This window comes from Equus quagga, chromosome 5 (genome assembly GCF_021613505.1).
Source record: "Equus quagga isolate Etosha38 chromosome 5, UCLA_HA_Equagga_1.0, whole genome shotgun sequence".
Lineage (NCBI taxonomy): Eukaryota > Metazoa > Chordata > Mammalia > Perissodactyla > Equidae > Equus > Equus quagga.
Window position 1 is genome coordinate 77,655,280 of NC_060271.1, and position 24,038 is coordinate 77,679,317.

At 36.4% G+C, this 24,038-nt stretch overlaps 1 protein-coding gene across 7 annotated transcripts in view; it reads right to left on the reverse strand.

Annotated features, from left to right (window-relative positions):
* The window catches only part of ALMS1 (ALMS1 centrosome and basal body associated protein), a 244,752-nt gene that overhangs the window by 55,096 nt on the left and 165,618 nt on the right, over window positions 1-24,038 (reverse strand). For all 7 annotated transcript variants that reach the window (XR_006888598.1, XR_006888599.1, XM_046660995.1 and 4 more), the window contains 3 exons: window positions 16,702-16,869; window positions 10,867-11,028; window positions 3,907-4,077 (listed from right to left, as the gene is read on the reverse strand). Coding sequence is in view for 5 of the 7 variants with exons in the window: in XM_046660995.1 (XP_046516951.1) it covers window positions 3,907-4,077; window positions 10,867-11,028; window positions 16,702-16,869 (501 nt within the window). In the remaining 2 variants the exon portion in view is untranslated. The remainder of the gene's footprint in view (window positions 1-3,906; window positions 4,078-10,866; window positions 11,029-16,701; window positions 16,870-24,038) is intronic.

Below are 24,038 nucleotides of genomic sequence, written 5' to 3' on the forward strand. Positions count from 1 at the left end.
CCATATTGTTCATTTCTCCTTGAAGGTCCTCTAGGGTTTTCTGTTAGTTTATGGCCTGTTTTGCACTTTTTACTCTCAAAAGTAAATTCCCCTCTCCACTCTTAAGCATCTTTTGCCTAACAATATATCATGAGTTGTTTTCACATCTTTTCATTTCTAGATCTTCATTCCTTTTTAAGGCAATAAAAACTTCCTTATTGATGGTGCTCCCAGTTTTCATCTATTTTTTATTCTATTTCATGTTTAAAGATTTATGTGTTATAGCCTCATTGTGGACTGAAAATTAGTATAAAAATACTCCTCTTTAATTCCTGCCAACACTTTTGGTGTAGAATTTAATCTCATCTATATTAATATCATGCCTCTGAATTTCTTTTTGTCTCTAGTTTTCCTTTTACTTTCAACCTTTCTGAGTTGTTTTATTTTCAGTGTCTCCTATATAGCATGTAACTGAGTTTGTTTTATAACCTAACCTGAGAAGTTTTTTTTAAATAGGTGAAATTATTGCATATGTTTGTTTATATAGTCTTATATGCTCTCCACTCTCTCATTTTATGGTATTTTTTCTGTTCTTACAAATTTACTTTGTTTTCCTTTTTCCTCCCTCTACCCATCTGCTACTCCTACCATTTCTCGAAATATTTTGGATGTTTTATGGTTTTAACTCTTTTAGAGGTAACTTTTATAATTTTAAATACCATACTTACACATGTATTTTTTGATTTATCAACTTTAAAGATGAAATCAGCTCACTTTTACTTCCTTTAACCTCCCTTTCTTCTGCTTGTCCCTTTGCTGTTTTTCTTTCTGTTTTTTTTCTGTGTGGATGTTTATACAATTTGTTCTTTTTCTTTGAAATTTAGTACTATCACCAACATACGTCTGGGTGTTGATTTTTATATATAATTTTTTCCTAGGACTTGGAATATCCTTTTAAATTGCAGGTTCAGTTTTCCTTATACATTTTATTATTTTTTTATCTTCTTTAGAGACACCAATAGATAGCATTGTGTTGGATTTTCATTGTCAGTCCTCAAATTATTATTTTTTCCAATTGCTATAATCTCCTTTTTCTCTTAATTGGTACAATTTTTTCCCTTCGATTTTTTTTTCTGATCTCCTAAATCTCTCTTTACATCTCATTATCTCAACTTTTATTTTATTATTTCATGTCTTCTATAATTATTCAGAGTGCAAAATATTTAGAGAAAATTTTCTTCTGTCTTCTAGAAAGTGTTTTTACAGATAATAATTCCATCTTTCTTTTCCAAGGTATGTCTCCTACACTACCCATTGCAGACTTGCAATATTCTGCTTTTTCATCTTATACATTCTTTTTTTTATTGTGGTAAAAAGTACATTGGTGGTCCAGCGGTTAAGATTTGGTGCTCTCATCACCATGGCCTAGGTTTATTTCCTGGTCAGGGAACCACATCACCCGTTTATCAGTTGTCATACTATGGCAGTTACATGTTGCTGTGATGCTGAAAGCTAGGGCACAGGTATTTCAAATACCAGCAGGGTCACCCAGCTGGTGGACAGGTTTCTGTGGAGCTTCCAGGCTAGGAAGAAGGACCTGGCCACCCGCTTTTCAAAAAATTGGCCATGAAAACCCTATGAATAGCAACAGAGCACTGCCAAAAGGCTGGGCAGGGTTCAGCTGTGCTGTACACAGGGTTGCTAGTAGTCAGAACTGACTCGTCAGCACTAACAACAAAAAAACAACATTAAATTACCATCTTAATCATTTTTAAGTACACAGTTCAGTAGTGTTAATATACTCACATTGTTGTATAGCAGATGTCTAGAATGTCTTCTTCTTGTAACACCGAAACTCTATATTCACTAAACACTAATCATCCCTCCCTTCTCTCTCCAGCCCTTGGCAACTACTTTTCTAATTTATGTTTCTATGATTTTGACCACTTCAGACGCTTCATAAGTGGAATATAGAGTATTTGTCCTTTTTTGACTAGCTTACTTCACTTAGCACAATGTCCTCGAGGTTCATCTATGTTGTAGAACATGACAAGATTTCCTTCTTTTTTAAGGCTGCCTAATATTCTATTGTATGTGTATACCACACTTTCTTTATCCATTCATCTGCTGATGAATATTTGGGTTGTTTCCATATCTTGATTATTGTGAATAATGCTGCAATGAACATGGGTGTGCAGATATCTCTGAGATCCTGCTTTGAATTCTTGTGGATATACAGCCAGAAGTGGGATTGCTGGATCATATGGTAATTCTATTTTTAACTTTTTGAGGAACTCCCATACTATTTTCCCTAATGGCTGCACCATTTTATATTCCTGCCAACAGTGCACAAGGGTTCCAATCTCTCTGCATCCTTGCCAACAATTATTTTCCGTTCTTTTGATACTGGCCATCCTAATGGGTGTGAAGTGGTATCTCATTGTGGTTTGATTTGCATTTCTCTGATGATCAGTGATATTGAGCATCTTTTCATAAGCTTGTTGGCCATTTATATATTTTCTTTGGAGAACTGTCTATTCAAGTCCTTTGCCCATTTTTAAACTGGGTTTCTTTGTTGTTGTTGAGTTATAGAAGTTCTATATATAACCTGGATATCAACTACTTATCACGATTTACAAATATTTTCTCCCATTCCATAGGTTGCCTTTCCACTCTGTTGACTGTATCCTTCGATGCAGAGTTTTTAATTCCAATGTAGTATAATTTTCTTACTTTTGTTTTTGCTGCCTATGCTTTTTGTGTCATATCCAGGAAATCACTGCCAAATCCAGTATCATAAAGCCTTTCTCCTGTTTTCTTCTAAGAGTTTTATAATTTTAGCTCTTAGGTTTGGATCTTTGATCTGTTTTGAGTTAATTTTTATACACAGTAAAAGGTAAGAGTCCAGGGGCTGGCCCCGTGGCCGAGCGGTTACGTTGGCGTGCTCCGCTGCAGGCGGCCCAGTGTTTCGTTGGTTCGAATCCTGGGCGCGGACATGACACTGCTCATCAAACCACGCTGAGGCAGCGTCCCACATGCCACAACTAGAAGGACCCACAACAAAGAATATACAACTATGTACCGGGGGGCTTTGGGGAGAAAAAGGAAAAAATAAAATCTTAAAAAAAAAAAAAATATATAAGAGTCCAATTTCATTCTTTTGAACGTGGATATACAGTTTTCCAACACCATTTGTTGAAGAGACTGTTCTTTCCCCACCGTGTAGTCTTGGCATCCTTGTGGAAAATCATTTATCTTATATATCTTATCTTGATGTAAGCAGCTCCACCGGGACTATTTTCAAAGTACAATATGGATAGATCAGCTCCTTGACTCCTTTCTTTCCTTACCTGGGTACTGTTCTATCTTCCTCTGAGAGGCAGAGTTTGAGACCTTGGTAGTAATGGCTTATGTCTTATATGCTTTTCTTTTACGTTAGAAAAAGGGGGCCATGGGTAAATATAAATAGATTTGATCTTGGCTCTTTTTTACTGTAATTTTTTTGAAGTTTGTCTTAAGATTCTGTCTTTGTCACAGACAAATGCCTTTAGGCATTTTAAGTTTTAGATTTTTTTTAAAAAAACTTTAAGTTTTAGATTTTTCCTGTTTCAGTACTGACATATGATACTTCACTTCTAATATTATCACCTTAGCTATTTATTTGGAATACTGTTTCTAAGTTGCCAATGTCTTTTACCAGAAATAATGACTATTTTACAAATCAATTTGTATACCCACATAGACAAAGTAGCACTGATTTGCATAAGAAGGTAAAAAATAAATAAAAGAAAAAATGGATCTCTTGTTAAATTGTGAGGCTATATTCTCATCAGAATTAAATGGAAACTCAGACATAGGCATTCTCTCTCCCTCTCTCTCCCTCTCACACACACACATACATACCCCTCCCCACCTCAATCCCATTACCTGCAATATCTATCTGCAAAGATTTTTTATCTTCAGCCCAGGCTTCCTTAGGAAGTTCGCTCTTACTATGGATCTCCTCTTTCTGTTCAGTGGCTTGAGCATCTGGCAGGCTTTCAATCTTTGTGTCTTGTAGTTGAGCTGAGCGCTCTGCAGCAGTAGCATCACTGGAACCTTAGAGAGGGACATTAACACACTATACAGACAGGAAGTTGACAAAAAATATTTTAAAATACCTCTCAAGCATATACTATGTGAAAGGCATTATTACTGGAGTTGAAACTGCCGATTTAAGCTGGAGTTAAAAAAAATATGTACAAAATAGATGTCATACAAAGTACAAGAATTACACTATAAGAGAAAGACAGATAAAGAAGTATAAATACTCAAGGAGGGAAACTACTTCCAGCTAGGAGGATCATGGAAGAACTCTGGAGTAAAGTAACAAATGATTTGGGTGTTAGAAGACAGTAAGCTAGGATACACACTGAGATGGAAGGAGAAAGGCATTTTAGGTAAAGGCGACTACATAAGAAAAGAATGCAGTCAGGAAAGCAACTGAACATCTAAGACATAGAGCAAGTATATGGTTTTGATTATATAATTTATAAGGAAAAGAGGTAAAAACAAGCTTTGAAAAGTTGTTTGGGAGCCAATACTGTTTTGAAAGACCATGCTAAGAGAATTTAGATTTTATTCTTAAGGGCAATGAAAACTTTTCGATCAGGAGATTAACATGATCAAAATTGTTTCTGGAACGTTCAGTAAGCAAGAACAAAAAGGGAAGTAAAATTTTGAAGTGTTGCCCAGAACACAATATAATTTTTGAAAAAAAGCAATACATGAAAAAAGAGAAATGGCTAATTATGCTCCAGAGACTACTAGCTATCTTCTGAAATCCATTTTCCTTTTCCTCTAAAATATAACCCTAACTTAGATGGGCATGTAGTTACCAGAATAAAGATTATATTTCCCAGCCTTTCTGGCAACATAGCTTGGTGTGACCATGTGACTAAGTATGGTCAATAGGATGGAAGGGGAATGTACATGTAACTTTTGAGAAGTATTTAAAGGAAGGAATATCATTTTTCTTTCCCTTTCTTTCTCCTGGCTGGAATACGGGCCTGATGGCTTCAGCATGAGAATGGAGGCTAAAAATGTTGGAGCAACAGGAAGAAAAGAGCTTTGTTTCCTGATACTCTGGAGTACCATGTCAACCCTAGATGTCTACCTCTGGATTTTTACAAGAGAAATAATTTCCTGTCTATTTTATTTTATTGAGGACATAATAGTCTATAACATCGTGCAATTTTAGTTGTACATTATTATTTGTCAGTTACCATACAAATGTACCCCTTTACCCTATGCCCACCGCCAACCCCTTTCCCCTCTGGTAACCACTAATCTGTTCTCTTTACCCATGTGTTTGTTTATCTTCCTTTGTCTGGCTTATTTCACTTAACATGATGCCCTCAAGTTCCATCCATGTTGTTGCGAATGGGACGATTTTGTCTTTTTTTATGGCTGAGCCGTATTCCATTGTGTATATATATATATATACCACATCTTCTTTCTCCATTCATCAGTCAATGGGCACTTGGGTTGCTTCCACATCTTGGCTATTGTGAAGAACGCCGCAATGAACATAGGGGCACATAAGTCTCTGAATTGTTGATTTCAAGTTCTTTGAATAAATACCCAGTAGTGGGATAATGGAGTCATATGGTATTTCTATTTTTAATATTTGGAGAAATCTATATACTGTTTTCCCTAGTGGCTGCACCAATTTGCATTCCCACCAGCAGTATACGAGGTTTCCCTTTGCTCCACATCCTCTCCAACATTTGTTATTTTTTATCTTGGTGATTATAGCCATTCTAATGGGTGTAAGGTGATATCTCAGTGCAGCTCTGATTGGCATTTCCCTGATGACTAGTGATGTTGAACTTCTTTTCTTGTGTTTATTGGCCATCTGTCTATCTTCTTTGGGAAAATGTCTGTTCATATCCTCTGCCCATTTTTTGATCAGGTTGTTTATCTCTTTGTTGTTGAGTTGTGTGAGTTCTTTAGATATTTCGGAGATTAACCCCTGGTTGGATATATGATTTGCAAATATTTTCTCCCAGTTGGTAGGTTGTCTTTTTGTTTTCTTCCTGGTTTCCTTTGCCTTGCGGAAGCTCTTTAGTCTGATGAAATCCCATTTGTTTATTTTTTCTTTTGTTTCCTTTGCCCAAGTAGACACAGTATTCAAAAAGAAGCTTCTAAGGCTGATGTCAAAGAGTGTACTGTCTATATTTTCTTCTAGGACTTTTACGGTTTTCTGGCCAAAACTTCCAGTACCATGTTGAGTAAAAGTGGAGAGAATGGGCACTCTCGTCTTATTCTTGTTATCAGAGGGATGGCTTTCAGATATTCCCTGTTGAGTATGATGTTAGCTGTGGGTTTGTCACATATGACCTTTATTATGTTGAGGTACTTTCCTTCTATATCAATTTTATTGAGAGATTTTATCCTAAATGGATGTTGGATCTTATCAAATGCTTTCTTTGCGTCTACTGAGATAATCATGTGGTTTTTCTTCCTCATTGTGTTAATGTGGTGTATCACATTGATTGACTTGCAGATGTTGAACCATCCCTGCATCTGTGGTATATAGCCCACTTGATCATGGTTTATGATCCTTTTAATGTATTACTGTATCTGGTTTGCCAATATTTTGTTCAGGATTTTTCTACCTATGTCATCAGCAATACTGGCCTGTAATTTTCCTTCTTTATGTTGTCCTTGTCTGGCTTTCAGATCAGGGCGATGTTGACCCAATAAAATGTGTTAGGAAGTGTTCCATCTTCTTCAACGTTTTGGAATAGCTTGAGAAGGATAGGTACTAAATCTTCTTTGAATGTTTGGCAGAATTCTCCAGAGAAGCCATCTGGTCCTGGACTTTTGTTCTTTGGGAGGTTTTTGATTACTGTTTCAATCTCTTTATTTGTGACTGGTATATTCAGATTCTCTATTTCTTATTGATTCAGTTTTGGGAGGTTGTATGAGTCTAAGAATGTATTCATTTCTTCTAGATTGTTCAATTTGTTGGCATAGACTTTTTCATAGTATTCTCTTATAATCTTTTGTACTTCTCTGGTATCTGTTGTAATTTCTCCTTTTTCATCTCTAATTTTATTGGTTTGAGCCTTCTCTCTTTTTTTCTTAGTGAGTCTGGCTAAGAGTTTGTCAATTTTGTTTATCCTCTCAAAGAACCAGCTATTAGTTTCCTTGATCCTTTTAATTGTTTTTTTTGTTTCTATCTCATTTATTTCTGCTGTAATTTTTATTATTTCCCTCCTTTTGCTGACTTCGGGCTTTGTTTGTTTCTCTTTTTCCAATTCTGTTAGGTGTAGTTTAAGATTGCTTATTTGAGATTTTTCTTGTTTGTTAAGGTGGGCCTGTATTGCTATGAATTTCCCTCTTGGGTCGCTTTTGCTGCATCCCATATGAGTTGGTATGGTGTATTTTCATTTTCATTTGTCTCCAGGTATTTTTTTACTTCTCCTTTAATTTCTTCAGTGATCCATCGGTTGTTCAGTAGCATGCCATTGAGTCTCCACATATTTATTACTTTCCCAGCTTTTTTCATGCATATGATTTCTAGTTTCACAGCATGATGGTCAGGAAATATGCTTGAGATAATTTCAATCTTCTTAAATTTACCGAGGCTTGCCTTGTCTCCAAATCCATGGTCTATGTTTGAGAGTGCTCCATGTGCGCCTGGGAAGAGTGTGTGTTCTGCTGGTTTTGGATGCAGCGTTCTACATATACCTACTGAGTCCATCTCGTCCAGTTCTTTGTTTAATTTCACTATTTCCTTGTTGACTTTCTGTCTATCTATCTGGATGTCTATCCATTGATGTAAGCAGGGTATTAAGGTCCACTACTATTATTGTGCTGTTGTTAATATCTCCTTTTAGGTTTGTTAATAGTTGCTTTATGTACTTTGGTGCTCCTGTGTTGCATGCATATATATTTATAAGTGTTACGTCTTCTTGGTTGAGTGTCCCTTTTATCATTATATACTGCCCCTCTTTGTCTCTCACTGCCTTTCTTATCCTGAAGTCTACTTTGTCTGATATAAGTATGGCAACACCTGCTTTCTTTTGTTTGTCATTGGCTTGGAGTATCATTTTCCATACCTTTACCCTGAGCCTGTGTTTGTCTTTAGAGCTGAGATGTGTTTCCTGGAGGCAGCATATTTTAAGGTCTTGTTTTTTAACCCATCCAGCCACTCTGAGTCTTTTGATTGGAGAATTCAATCCATTTATAATAGGAGTGATTATTGATATATGAGGGCTTAATGCTGTCATTTTATCACTTGTTTTCCAGTTGTTCTGAATTTTCCTTGTTTCTCGTCCTGTGTATTTCAGACTGCCAATTCAGTTTGGTAGTTCTCTATGATGGTTTTCTCTTTATTTATCATTTGTGTCTCTGTTCTGATATTTGTTTAGAGGTTACTGTCAGGTTTGTATAAAAAATCTTGTAGATGAGACAGTTCATTTTCTGATAGTCTCTTATTTCCTTAGTCTAAGCTGGTTCCATCCCTCTCCTCTTCCCCTTCTAAGTTACTATTGTCACAACTTCTTCCATTTTGTGTTTTGAGTCTGTGGTTGAAATGATGAAATTATAGTTATTTTTGATGTTTTCCTTCCCTTTATCTTTAATGTTACAATAGTTTGCTAACCTGTTCTGAGAGCTGCAATTTTCTGATTTTGTCTATTTCTATCCTTTCTCAAAGCTTTGTAAACTTTTTATTTTCAGGTATGAGGGCCTTCTTGTTCATTTCTTGTAGGGGTTGGTATCTTGTAGGCGATGAACTCCCTCAGCTTTTGTTTATCTGGGAAAGTTTTTATTTCTTCATGATACTTAAGGATATTTTTGCTGGATGGAGTATTGTTGGCTGAAAGTTTTTCTCTTTCAGAATTTTAAATATACCATTCCACTCTCTCCTAACCTGTAAGGTTTCTGCTGAGAAATCTGCTGAAAGCCTGATAGGGGTTCCTTTTTAGGTTATTTTCTTCTGCCTTGCTGCCTTTAATATTACTTGTCATAGACTTTTGCCAGTTTTACTACTAGATGCCTTAGAGAAGGCCTTTTTACATTGATGTAATTAGAAGTTCTATTAGCTTTCTTTTACTTGTAATTCCAGCTCCTTCCCTAGGTTTGGGAAGTTCTCAGCTATTATTTCTTTGGACAAGCTCTCTGCTCCTTTTTCCCTCTCTTCTCCCTCTTGAATACCTCTAATCCTTACGTTGCATTTCCTAATTGAGTAGGAGGTTTCTCAGAGAAATTCTTAATTTCTTTTTAGTCTTGGTTCTCTCTCCTCCTCCATCTGAAACATTTCTATATTTCTCTTCTCCAAATTTCTAATTCTGTCCTCCATAATATCAGCTCTGTTATTCAAGCACTCCAGATTTTTCTTTGTCTCATTCATTGTTTTTCATCTCCAACATTTCTGATTGGTTTTTCTTCATAGTTTCAATCTCTTTTGTGAAGAATTCTCTCTGTTCGTTAATTTTATTCCGGATTTAATTGAATTGTCTTTCTGAATTTTCTTGTAACTCACCGAGTTTTTCTCAGAGCTATTTTGACTTCTCTGTCACTTAGATTGTAAACTTCTGTGCCTTCAGGACTGACTTCTGGGTGCTTATCATCTTCCTCTTGGTCTGCAGTATTAATATACCGCCTCATGTTATTTGATGGTGTGGATTTGTGCCTTCACATAGTGGTAGTATCTGTTCGCAGATTCCACTGGGTGGGAGCAGGTGTGTGCACATCGCAAGAGCTTTGTATCCTGAGCCTGCTGTGATCTCTGCCCTCTGTGCCTGTCCTTTGGAATCAATGCTGACAGGGCCCATCTGCCATTGCCTGCTTTAAGCTGCTGCTTTAGTAATGTATGCACGGGTGCTCTGGCAGGGGTCCCTTGCTCTGGTTGACAATCCGAGCTGGTGCGTCGGGTGTGGATGGGGCGTTTTCTTTTGTGTGTGTGATCCTGGGGTCGTTCTTGCTCTGCTCTCGCTGTCTGCTCTCCTCTGGTGCTGGGTTGTTGAAGACACACCTGCAATAGCTTAGCATCCTCTGTGTGGAGGTTTCCCATTGCTGGGAGGCCATTCAGAGAGCAAAGGTGTTCCCACAGAGAGCCGCCCCCCTCCATCCCCTCTCAGAGCTGCATGCAGTGCCATGCCCTAAGTCAGTACCAGGTACGGATAGGAGATCGTCTGACCTCCTTCAACTTCCTCGAGGGGAGTCCAGAACCTCCACCTTCAGACGTATGGCTGCATGGGTCTCTCAGATGTCTATTGTGTTGTGTGAATGTCCTCTGTTGGTTTATGCATGTTCTTTCTATTGTATCTTAGAGGGGAGAGTCTAAGGGAAGAGCTCATTCCGCCATGATGCAGATGTCACTCTCCTTTCCTGTCCTCTTTAAGCCAACGGTATTTTGTTTTTCTCTCTCAGAGCCAAAACTAACCCTGACTTAAACACACTATTACAGGCATTTTTAATCAGCACACTCCCATTGAAGTAAATTAGCTGTACAGGTAGTTAGGAAGTAAACAAGCTGAATTCCTAAAGAACAAAGTCTTATTTACAACAATGGTATTAGAGAGTCAGCAACTCATGGCACTGAAATTTTTTTTTATCAGCAGAGTTTTAAAAAGTGCATTATGTAAATTTCTGGCAATGAGATTAATTTCTGCACAATATTCACAAAGTTCACCAGAAATGTCCCAAAGAGCTTTAAAAATGTTAATTTTACCTGCCAACGTATATCAAAAATTACAGCTAACATCCTGTTTCACATATGAGTGAGAAAGAGGAGGATCGAATAGAGCAAAAAGAGAATAGAGAATACTTTTCTGTTGTATTCATATTAGAAGGCCAGAAGACAATAATATACAGATAATCCAGTTCAGCTACCTGCAGTGTCTTTCTGCAAGGGTTCTTTTTCTTCAGGTTGGGCAGCCTCAGTCACTGCTGTTTTACTGTACATCTCCTTCATCTGGTTTTTGTCTGAGAGGTTCTCATCCCCACTGATGGAAACTTGAACTTTGGCATCTGAAATAATGGTATTGCTTGATCCTATAGAGAAGGAAAAGAAAATAAACACAACAGGCAAGTAACCCCTGAGTGCCCCCCATCCCCCAAAAAAACAAAATCCAAAACCTCTTTACACATTAGGAAAAAAGCACCTCTTAGGCACCACCACGTAAAAGCTGTGACAGTTATGGTGGGTTTATAACATGAATTGGAAAGCTTTCCATATTTTTGTGTGGACAGCAATGGTTTAAATAAAATACCACTTTAGACAAAATCTGTTCTTTGCTTGCTTGATGTAACAGTAAAAACAGAAGATGTCTAACCAGGTATCTTTTTTAAAGTAGAAAAGTAGATTTGAACAACTCTTTCAAGTTCTTTGGTCTATTCAAAGTTTTTAATCACTTATGAAGCCAATTTTGATATTTCCTATAATTCTAGAAAAGCACCTATATTATGTAGATTTTATATATAATACTCATATAATTTTTTAAAATCTCCTGAAGTTAAATCCATTCTTTTAAACTTGTCTAATACTTTCTATTTTCTTTCTATTTTTCTTGGTCATACCTGTTAGAGATTTATCTATCTTATTGGTCTTTTTAAATCATCTCTTTTCTTTTTTATCATAGAAGAAAACTCATCCAAAATATACAAAGAATTAATACATTTCAACAACAAAAAAACCAACAACCCAATTAAAACATGGGCAAAAGATCTGAACAGACATTTCTCCAAAGAAGATATACAGATGGGCAAGAGGCACATGAAAAGATGTTCAACATCATTAACTATGAGGGAAATACAAATCAAAACTACAATGAGATATCACCTCACTTCCCTCAGAATGGCTATAATTAACAAGACAGGAAACAGTAAGTGTTGGAGAGGATGTGGAAAAACAGGAACCCTTGTACACTGCTGGTGAGAGTGCAAACTGATGCAGCCACTATGGAAAACAGTATGGAGTTTCCTCAGAAAATTAAGAATAGATCTACCATATGACCCAGCTATTCCACTGCTGGTTATTTATCCAAAGAGCTTGAAAACATGAATGCTCAAGATACACGCACCTCTATGTTCATCGCAGCATTATTCACAAGAGCCAAGACTTGAAAGCAACCTAGGTGTCCATCAAGGGACAAATGGATAAAGAAGATGTGGTACATATACACAATGGAATACTACTCAGCCATAAGAAAGGATGAAATCTGGCCATTGTGACAACATGGATGGACCTTGAGGGTATTACACTAAGCGAAATAAGTCAGAGGGAGAAAGTCAAATACTGTACGAACTCACTCATAAGTATAAGATAAAAACAACAGCAAACAAACACATAGCAACAGAGATTGGATTGGTGGTCACCAGAGGGGAAGTGGGGAGGGAGGAGGACAAAAGCGGTGATTAGGCACATGGGTGTGATGATGGATTGTAATTACTCTTTGGGTGGTGAACATGATGTAATCTACACAGAATTTGAAATATATTATGATGTACACCTGAAATTTATATAATGTTATAAACCAATGTTACTGCAATAAAATAAATAAATAGAAATAAAAATAAATAAATTTAAAATAAAAAGAAAACTCAAAGTGCAAAATGGTACATTAGTAAATACATTAAAAATCACCAACACAACAAGGATAATGGTCATCAAACAGTTGATGATTATATGTTTTAACAATGGGAAGATAAGGGATTCATTTCCTATCTCTAAGTATGAACATTTTTCAACAAAGAAATTGGAAAGGCAATAGAGATTACTAAAAACCTAACGTAATGAACGCCAGGGTGTCTATCACAGAGCTTAAGAAATAAAACATTACAGGTATGATTCCCTGTGTAAAGCCTCAATGATGCCATTCTCTCTTTTCAGTAGCAACCTTTATACTGAACTTAGAGTTTATCAATCTCAAAGATGTTTTTCAGTTTTGTACTATATTACATGTATTAATCAACAATGCACAGAATTGTTTTGCTTGTCTTTAAACTTTACATAAAAGGTATAATACTCTTGTACTTTTAAGCAACATGCCTTATTCATTCAATATTATGATTTGGGGATTTATTCACATTAATATATGTGGGTCTAATTAACCGGTTCTCAATGTTATGTAGTATTCTATTGAATTAATATATGAATTCACCCGTTGATCAACTTTAAGCTATTTTCAACTTTTTAATCGTAAAAAGCATTACAGTGAACATTACCATAAAATTTCTTTGTAGGGAGTTGCACTCTCAGTCTGTGTCTTGTCTTTTAAATATTTATATCTTTTGATGTACAAAAATTTTCATTTTAATAATATCACATTTATTTTCTTTTTCTTTCATGGTGTGTGCTTTGTGTGTCTTGTTTAAGAAATCCTTCATTATCTCACGGTCATAAGGATAGTCATCTAAATTCTAAAAGTCTGAAGTCTTCCACTTACATTAATATGGATTACATTTTTGTTTGGTGTGCAGTAGGAATCTATCTGATGTTATTTTTTCCTACATATATAATCAGTGGCCCAAACACTACTTAATAGTTCATCCCTTCTCCATGGATTGTTAATGCCATCTCTGTCATATATTAAGTTTCCACATAGATGTGTGTGTTTCTGGGTCACCATTCTGTTCCAATTTTCTTTTGTTTATTCTCTGGCAAGTGATGTCTTAAATAAGCTACGTATATAATAAGTCTTAATGTCTACTATGCCAAGTTCCCGTACCTTATTCTTTAAATATACTTCTTGATTTTCCATAAAAATTTTGGAATCAGCCTGTCAAGTTTCACGAAAAATTCTACTAGAATTTTGAGCAGCAATGCACTGAATTCAGAAACTAATTTGATGAGTATTGACATCTTTAATATACTGTTAGTATATCTCTCCAATATTTGGATATTCTTTAATATATTTCAATGAAGCTTTATAATTTTCTCTACAGTAGTCTTGCATGTCCTTTGTTAGATTCATTTCTAAGTATCTATTTTTTGTTTTTTTTTAAAAAAAGTATCTTTTAAAAAATCTTTTTTACTGTGTAGCAGAAAACACGTAAAAAACAATGCAGAAATATAGAGCTCAGTGAGTTGTCAAAAAATGAACATGTACCCAGGTCAAAAAATAAAATCTGGCTAGAAGCCTGTATGCTCCCCTAATTTCTTCCATATGTACAGTTTTAGCCCTATATTAATATTCAGTGTTTTATATGTTATGTAAATAGCAGTCATGAGGTTTAAATCAATATTCAGTGATTATATGTGATTGTGTTATGTTTCTATTATTTACAGTTAAGCCAACTAGTATATTTTGATCACATTTATTTTCTTTTGCAACTTTTTGTTTTTCCTGAGGAGTTACTAATTGCCTTATTTTGGCATTCGCTAAGTTTCTATGTACCAATCCCTACTTCATCCTTACACATGTAAACAGAAGTGAACATCTCTTCTAAATACAGTCAACTACATAACATATTTTACTACTCTGACTCTTTTCTTGCAGCCTTCAGTCTGAACTTGCTCTAGGCCTTCTGTCCCACTGTCACATGGGACTTCCTTTCCCCCTCTCCTGTATGGGCCCCCATTTCCTCAATCCTATGTTTTTCTCTTTTAAAGAAAATTTAAATCTACTCTCGTTTTAGTGAAATGATTTTCCCTCAGAATTTCAAGACATTCCTCCTTTGGTTCTAGCGCCCATGTGTTGTTTTTGAAAAGCTTGATGTCAGTCTTGATTTCCATTTCTTTATATGGGACCTGTTTTCTTTTTGGAAGCTTTTAGAATCTCTTTTCTTCCCAGTGCTTTGAAATTTCAAGGTCATGTGCCTTGGTGTGGAGTTTTTATTGTACAGGACAGTTCCTTTTAATACGGAAATTCATATCCTGAAGTTCTGGGATTTATTCCTATACTAGTCCTTTGATTCCTTCCTTTCTACCTTCTCTATTGTCACTATGGAACACTTCTTTTTTGATGTTGAACTCTGGGGCCAGTCTTGAATTTTCTTATTTTTTTCTTTCTTTTCCCTTCTTTTTATGTTCTATTTTCGAAGAGATTTTATGTTCCAATCCTTCCACTGAGATTTTTATTTCTGACAAATTTTATGGGCTCATTTAGGTATTATGCATGGGTTATTATTCACTTTCCCTAGGTAGGCATCCTCCCCTCTATCCTTCTTAATTCTTTAAGGTGACAGGTTTTGAGGCTGGGCTTCTCCTCAGGGTGAAATGACTACATACAATTAAGCCAGAAGGAGGGCTTTTCTGTAGGATGTGAAATTTGGAAGTAGACCAACAATAACAGTAGACTCCCTTAAGAGATGGAAAATTATGGGGGCCCCGCAGGTAAGAGAGCCTGACTTTATTTCAAACCCATTATAATTAGCAAATGCAGCCCATGGGTGAGTTATAGATGGTGAGTTCTTCGTGCAGACTTCTGATGGAATTCCCTCAGTCTATCACTTTGTTCCCTGCCATTTTTCCATATCCACCCTCTCTTCAAATGTCTGACAGTGGGATCACAGGGTTACCTATGTCTACCAAATTGCCACCAGCATATAGTTAGTGGCACGCAGGTAAGGGATTCCCTAGGGCATGAGAGTTTTCATTTTTGAACTACATTTTGCAAGAATATTTTCCTTTTTATTTATTTGGAAGCCTCAATATTAGCTGGCAGATGTGCTTCTTTTCTCTCATTTCAAAAGACATTCATAAGCAGACTTCAAAACGCTTTTCAGTGCACCAAAGTTATCTGGAAGAATAAATATGTGTGGCCTTTCATACATTTTCCTCATAAAGGCATTAATGCTATCACATGAAGTCATTAACCCTATGCCAAACTGGAACATAGAGCCACCCTATGTTTGAAAACTGCCGTGGGTTCAGTAGCACCTATTTGGCTAATTGCTATGCACAGGAATAAAAAACTGTAAATGCAACAACATAGGCAATTATACATGTAGAATTTTCAGTGGCTACTGGTGTTTTCATTTAATAAATACTATCATGTATCATCTAAAGAAGTACAATGTCAGGGATGCAGAGGAAAAAAATCAAGCAGATCCCTAAATATTAAAAACTTTTATAAAACAGTGGGGCCTATACCTGGCGATAAGATTGAAAACTTGAATACCTAGAGTGATCAGACAGATAAGGTGAATGGATGACGCAGATTGGGTCTGAGAGTTGTAGAGACTGAAGCAAACAGGAGAAGGTATGTCCTCTTTGCAGGGGACAGTTATGCCTCAGGGGCCGCTGATTACTGCTATGGAGGAATGCAAGCTGAGTGCAACCAGATATTCTGATTTTTCAAGGAAAGTCTAAAATCTTATTTGGGCAGCAAAATAACCTTTAAAACACTGTATGAGCCATATACCTTCTTGAAGAATCCAAACTATGAGATATTAGTTTGTACCATCTGACAGATAAATTCATGAGGTAATTGAATCAAGATTTTCTATGGATTTTAGTCTCTAAAACATATGTGATTGGTTATTATTTCATTTCAAAAGTTGCAATATATTTTATTTCCCATAGTGAAAATAAAGTTTACAGTTTTCAAAATCTGTAATATTTTAAGAGATTTTATAAATATTTACCTTCTTGTACACACCCAATAAAATAGCTAGGAGAAAAGCCTGAATAACAAAGCAGAAAAAAGATAAAGACTGGACAATATTCTCATTTTGGATGAACAGAAAAAAAAGCTACAAATTACACAAACCCAATCCAGTTACCTGCATTATCTTTCTGAAAGGGTTTCTTCCCCACTGACAAGGATGCCTTAGCCACCGCCCTCTTACTGTAGATCCCCTCTTTATGTTTAATGTTAACAGATGCCACGTCATCATCCCTCGTGCCTAGCACTTGAGCCGGGAAGTCTGGAGCAATGGCATCATTGGATCCTACAGAAAAATGGGAAAGCAGTACAATTAACACAAATATAGACACGAAGTTGAAGAAAGAAAAAAAATTTACCTCTTAAGCCACTTCTATAAAAAAAGGCACTACAATGCGAGTGTTGTAGGGTAATTAGATGTCAAACTGAAGCTGTCAGACATGTAAGATAAGATGGAGAAGCAAACGATATAAGAGAAGACAAAGTAGAATATCAGTTCAGAAGGAAGACAATTTCAAGATTTTCAGAGGAAGGAAAAAATAGAGTGTACCTTGGACAATACTTAGGTAGGCTTTGCAAAATATAAGAAGGGCATTTTAGGCAGAGGTTACAGCATTAGCAAAGACAAGGAGGCAGGAAAGCAAAGAGTATATAAGAACAGGAGACACTTCTGTGGTCAGGCTGGATTACAGAACACATTAAAAAAGTAGTAGGAGATATTAAAAAATAATTCTTTGGGACAAAATTCAGCAGGGCATGGAATCACAAGCTAAGGACTATAAATTTTACTGTACATGTAATGCAACATCATTAAAGATTTTTTAATAAAGGGAAAACATAATCAGCTGTTTTAGGAAAACCAATCTGATGATAATACAAGGGACAAAACATTGAAAGGAAAGTCTTACATAATAAAGAAATACAAGATTTGGAAGTAATTTTATTTTCTTTTAAAATATATTTAAATACTCCTATATCCACTGATAACAGAAGTTTATTTAAGCTAGATATAAGAAGCAAAAGAACATCTCTGGACATATAAGAGTTTGTAGTAACTACAGAATTATCTTCTACAAAAATGTTTTTTCTTTCTAATCTGGGATTCTGTACTTCATGAATTTTCTGAGCATCTAAAATGCATATGGCAATCAGAGCTGGGAAAGTATCAGTCTCATCAGTGCTGTGCAAATATAAATAATAAGCCATGAAGGACTTTTCAGAACAGACTGCCAGGATCCTACTAAGCTGTCTGGGTCCTATTACAGATTATATTGGGCTCTTCTCAGATTCTGTGGTACTGCTTTCTTTTTTTTGCTCCCTACCTCTCTGGCAAATCCTTAGCATCCTTTCTTTTATCAAATCTCTCAATGCTGGAGTTCCTCAAGGGGTCAGAACTAGGCTCTCTTCTCTTCCTGGGTGAATTCATTGATTATCAATTTATGGAACACTATCTATACGCCGAGGACTAACAAATACATATCGCTAGCTGGGACCTTTCTTCTCAGCTTCAGATTCTAGCATTCAGGTCACAGGTAGTCCTTACAGCATTTTTTGAAGAAATGAGAAAAAGATGTCCCTTCTTCAACTAAAAGAAATTTAAGTTGGGCCAGCCAGAGTGGCCTAGTGGTTGAGTTTGCCATGCTCTGCTTTGGCTGCCCAGATTCTGTTCCTGGGTGCAGACCTACACCACTCGTCTATCAGTGGCCACGCTGTGGTGGCAGCCCACAAAGAAAATGGAGAAAGACTGGCAACAGATGTTAGCTCAGGGCGAATCTTCCTCAGCAAAGAAAACAAAAGAAATTGAAGTTATTATATGTTATGGTACAACACAAACAACTGTACATGGGAGTTATTCTCCTCACAAATACTTCCAGATACCAGGAAGTGTACCACCAGCAGCATGCACATGCACACTCTTTGCCACCATCCTTCGTTCTCCAAGAGAGGTAACCATGTCAGGTCCAGAGTGAGGTGGGAAACCATAATTAAGTCCCTCAGAGAGGTGGGTGGATGAGCAAGAGAACTGACCTCAGTGAAGCTGAGAGGCAGTTGAAAAAGAGTGAAGCCACACGCATGTGTGTATGCCAGTGAGTGTATGTGTACTTATTTTCCTGTATCTGTGCATAGCTGTAGGGTTTGTAAGTGTGGATTTATGTTTGGAGCAGCAAGAGAGTTAACATTATTGCTTCAGAACTCTATTTGGAGATCTGGAACCTTCATGCCCACCTGTGTGCTTTCATAAAAAACAGCATATGTTTATGAGGCAAATAGTGCGACCTCTATGTGGTGCTCTTGCATATAACCTCGATATTTATAAACTGACTCTGTCTACATTCAGTTACAGATTTAACATCTCTACATGGATGTGGAACAGGAATCTCATTTTTAACATGTCCAAAGCAGATATTTCAATCATCTTCCCCAAATCTGCTTCATCCTCAGACTTCTCCATCTCAGTAAATGGCACCTCTGTTCACCCAGTTGCTTACTCTAGAAAACCAGAAATCATTTTTTTCGCCCCCTTCTCTCTCACTCTCCATATTCTATCACCAAGTCCAGGAGCAACTATTTCTTAAAAATAAGTTGACTGTGTCCATTTCTCTCCATCTCTATTACTATCACTCTAATCCTAGGTGCTGTCATCTCTGGTACCGACTACTGTCAATAGCCTTCTAACTAACTGGTGTGCCCCCATCTACTTCTTGACCCTCTCCACCTTGGCTCCCTATCTTCCCATCTACAAGACATTCTTGATATAGCAGCCAGAATAAATTTACAAATGTAAATCAAACCAGTTGTCTTCTAGAATAAAACTTAAATGCTTTAATATGGTTTACAAGACCGTGCATGATCTTGGACTTACCTATCTTTGACCATATCTAGCCACCACTCTGCTCTACCCACATTGCCTTCTTCTCATTTGTCAAACGCATCAAACTCTTTCTTGCTTCAGGAGCTTTGCTCATACTGCTCCCTCTGGCCAGAACACTTTCATTCTCCACTGTTTGCCTGCCTATCCTCTAGATCTCACCTCAAAAGTTTCTTCCTTGGAAAGGCCTTCAAGAGCTCCTAAAACTAAATAGGTTCCTCTTACTATTCTCTTAAAATTTTTCTTTATTTTCTTGGCAAACCATTTGGAATTATGTACTTATTTGTGGTCTATTTGTTTAATATCTGTCTCCCCACTTGAACAGACACTTTATGATTGTAGGGGCCATGTTTATTGTGCATACCCCGCAAATGTAGCGCTTAGCAAAGTATCTTCCAGGAACACAGTAAGAGCTTTAATACTTTTTGGTCGAAGAAACAAAAGTAGAGACATATTTTAAATGTAATAGAGACTTCAAAGTCAGCATATAAGGTGAGAAATCGTGCAGGGTCAAAATCACCCTTGAAGGTTCTTCTTAGGAAGGCACCATGTTGAAACTGACATCCTGTCTGCTCAAGAAATCCACCAGAGTTCACTTTTTCCTCCTGGCTTGCAACAAATCACCATGCCAGCATCTGAGCACCTGAAGAAGTATCTGGCTTGTGTTTAGAAGCCATGTTGAACCAAAAAGACACTTTAAACTCTAGAATCACACTCAGGGAAGCGAAATAAGATACTTAAACTACAAAAGGCAAACAAGGACAATGAACTTTGAGAATGGAGATTTTCCACTTCCTGTTTCAAATTCCCTCATGGTAATATGCTGATAGAGTGTAGAGTGCACAAAAACATGTGCATTTTTAAAACTGTTTCTCTCCTCCTCTTTTGTCAAATATACGTAATTGAACTTGCTTAAGTTAAATGCATGTATGAGACCATGCCAACGTATGCTAAAATTATGTATCACAGCTAAAGACATTTCACTGTAACTCATTCATCTGAATTGTTTATGCTATCAAAGTTTCTTGTTTCCAGTTCTTGTTCTATATTATTTTGCTAATTTTGTATACTCAACAGTAATTTGGAAAATAGATATCTTAGTTTTAAAATTCTATTACAGTTCTTTTGGTAACTTTTTTTTTAGTATTTTTCATTATGGTAAAATATAAATAAAATTTACCATTTTAACCATTTTTAAATGTAGTTTAGTAACATTATGTATATTCGCATTGTTGTGCAACCATCACACCATCCATCTCCAGAATTTATTCATTTTCCCAAAGTGAAATTCTGTACCTATTAAACAATAAGTGCCTTTTCCTCCTCCCCCCAACTCTTGGTAACCACCATTCTACTTCGTCTGTGGAGATGACTTATCTAAGTACCTCAGATAAGTGGACTCTTACAACATTTGTCCTTTTATAACTGCCTTATTTCACTTAGCACAATGTATTCAGAGTTCATCCACAGTGTAGAACGTGTCAGAATTTCACTCCTTTTTAAGGCTGAATAATATTCCATTGTAAGTATATATCACATTTTATTTATCTATTCATCAGCTGACAGACATTTGGGTTGTTTTCCCCTATTGGCTATTGTAAAGAATGTTGCTTTTATAAACATGGGTGCACAAACATCTGTTCCAATCACTGCTTTCAATTCTTTTGAACATATTACTCAGAAGTGGAATTGCTGGATCATACAATAATTCTATATTTAATTTTTTGAGGAATCTCTATATTGTTTTCCATAGTGACCACACCATTTTACGTTCCCACCAGCAATACACAAAGGTTCCAATTTCTCCATATCCCTGCCAACCCTTGTTATTTTCTGTTTGATAAGAGCCATCCTAATGGGTATGAGGTGGTACTCATGGTGGTTTTGAATTGCATTTCCTTCATAACTAATGATGTAGAAGATTTTTTCATGTTCTGTATATCTTTCTTGGAGAAATGTCGATTCAGATCTTGTGTCCTTTTAAAAATTAGATTGCTTTGTTGTCGTTGTTGAGTTATAAGAGTTCTTCATATATTCTGGATATTAATCCCTTATCAGATACATGGTTTGCAAGTGTTTTCTCCAATTCTGTGACTTAGCTTTTGTAGGGCCGTAGCCTCTGTGCCCTATAGCAACCACATGTCCTTCTGGCCCCCTTCTGGGCAGGATGCCAACCATCTGTGATTTGTAACAATCCAGGACCTGGCCAACCCAATCTTATCTCACTGAAAGAACATCACGTCTTGAAAGAACATAGAGTGCTTCCACATGAGCTACTGTTCCTGGGAACACTGGTCGTACCAAGGACAGTCCCTTTTGGCAAGCATGTGGTCTTTATTCCCCACCTATATGAACAACCTCCTTTCTGCCAGCGGTAGCAGGTACACAACGGCATCCAGCCAGCTGCTCCTGGACACTGTACGTAAGTCCCAATAAACCCATATGTCTCATACACTGCCCCCAGGTCTTTTCTTCGGTTTCTCCACAACCTATCCCATACTGCTTGCGCAACTGGGCGTGTGACCACACACAGTTTTACTCTGTTGATAGTGTTTCTGATGCACAAAAGTTTTGAATTTTGCAGGGCCAGCCCCGTGGCACAGTGGTTAAGTTCGTGCGTCACATCGGGAGCCCAGGGTTTCGTCAGTTCAGATCCTGGGCACGGACCTAGCACTGCTCATCAAGCCATGCTGAGGTGGTGTCCCACATAAGCAGAACTAGAAAGACATACAACTAGAAGATACAACTATGTACTGGGGGCTTTGGAGAGATGAAGAAAAGAAAAAAAAGACTGGCAACAGATGTTAGCTCATGGCCAATCTTTAATTTTAAAAAAGTTTTCAATTTTGATGAAGTTGAATTTATTTTTTCTTTTGTTGTCTGTGCTTTTGGTATCATATTAGAGTTTTACAAAAACTTCTTTAACCTATCTGATCACCAAGCCAGGAATAAAATGAAACCCCTTAGTCTCTTCTATGAAAGACAAAAATACATTAAATTGATTTTTCTTTTCATGTTTTTCATTCCAAAATTAACTTCTGGCATTTTTTTTCACCTTTTAACTAAATTTTCTATATAGATGACTATTATGTGAAATTGGCTTCAAAGTTTACCACTGGTCACTTACAGCACTGCTTCATTTCTCTTTCTTGAACTCTTCATTTTGACCCATTTCTTTAGCTGGGTGAGTCTTCAAGTGAATTTTTCCAGAAGGTACAGAGGTAGAATATATTTTCTAACTCCTGTATATTTGTGAAAATGTCTTTTTACTACAATATTGCTTAATGAATACACACTTGGATCTATATAAATCCTTGAATTATATAATTTTCCCAAAAAATATAGATTTTTTTCCCATTTACTTCTTACATTTAGTATTTTATGTAAGTCTGGTGCCATACTAAATTTTGTACCCTTAACTACATAAACTTTTTAAAAAAACTATTTTTTTTAAACTTGATAAGTGAATAATAAATTAAAAATCTCAACACGACTCTTTTTTTGGGGAGTAGAATGCAAATTTTGTCTGAACTTTTAATTGAGGTAACATTGGTTTACAACACTATAAAAATTTCAGGTGTACATCACTATGTATCAACTTTTGTACAGACTACATTGTGTTCACCACCAAAAGTCTAGTTGCCATCCATCATCATACAATGTGCCTCTTTACCCCTTTTGCCCTCTCCTCACCTCCTTTCTCCTCTGGTAACCACCAATCTATTCTCTATATTTGTGTGTGTGTTTGTAGTTTTATCTTCCAGATATAAGTAAAATCACTTGATATTTTACTTTCTCCATCTGACTTATTTCGCCTAGCCTAATATCCTCAAGGTCCATCCATGTTGTTGCAAATGGCAAAATTTCCTCCTTCTTTATGGCTGACTAGTACTCCACTGTATATACACACATCACATTTTCTTTACCCATTCATCCATCAATGGGCACTTCAGTTATTTCTAAGTCTTGGCTATTGTAAATAAGGCTGCAATAGGGGTGAATATATCTGATATATGCACCTCTATATTCAACGCTGAACATAGGAGTGCATATACCTTTTCAAATTAGTGCTGTCATGTTCTTTGGATAAACAGTCAAAAGTGAAATAGCTGGATCATATGGTAGCTCTGTTTTTAATTTTTTGAGGAATCTCCATACTGTTTTCCATTGTGGCTGCACCAGTTTACATTCTCACCAGGTTTTTTTTAAAGCTGTACATTTATATAGAGTTTTTTTCATTTTAACTCAAAATCTTTTTCTATATCTCTCTCAGTCTCTTTCTACTGATTTTTGCCTGGATCATATGATAATTTTCAATCTGCATGCTATGTTCCCTATTTCAGGAGAGGCAAGATCTCCTCACTTAAGTCTCTGAATATTACTTTTGTTCACCCTGTTCTGCTTTATTCCTGAGCTACAGATATACTTCTTGGTTTGGTTTACTTAGCTGTTTCTTATGTCTCTCATCTTTTTTCTCATCATTTTCCTTTTTCCTCTGTATTTTTGGAGACTTTCTCAAGCTTGTTCTCATCACCAATTCAATTTCCGTCATGTTAATTTTACCCTTTCTTGCCTACAAAATATAT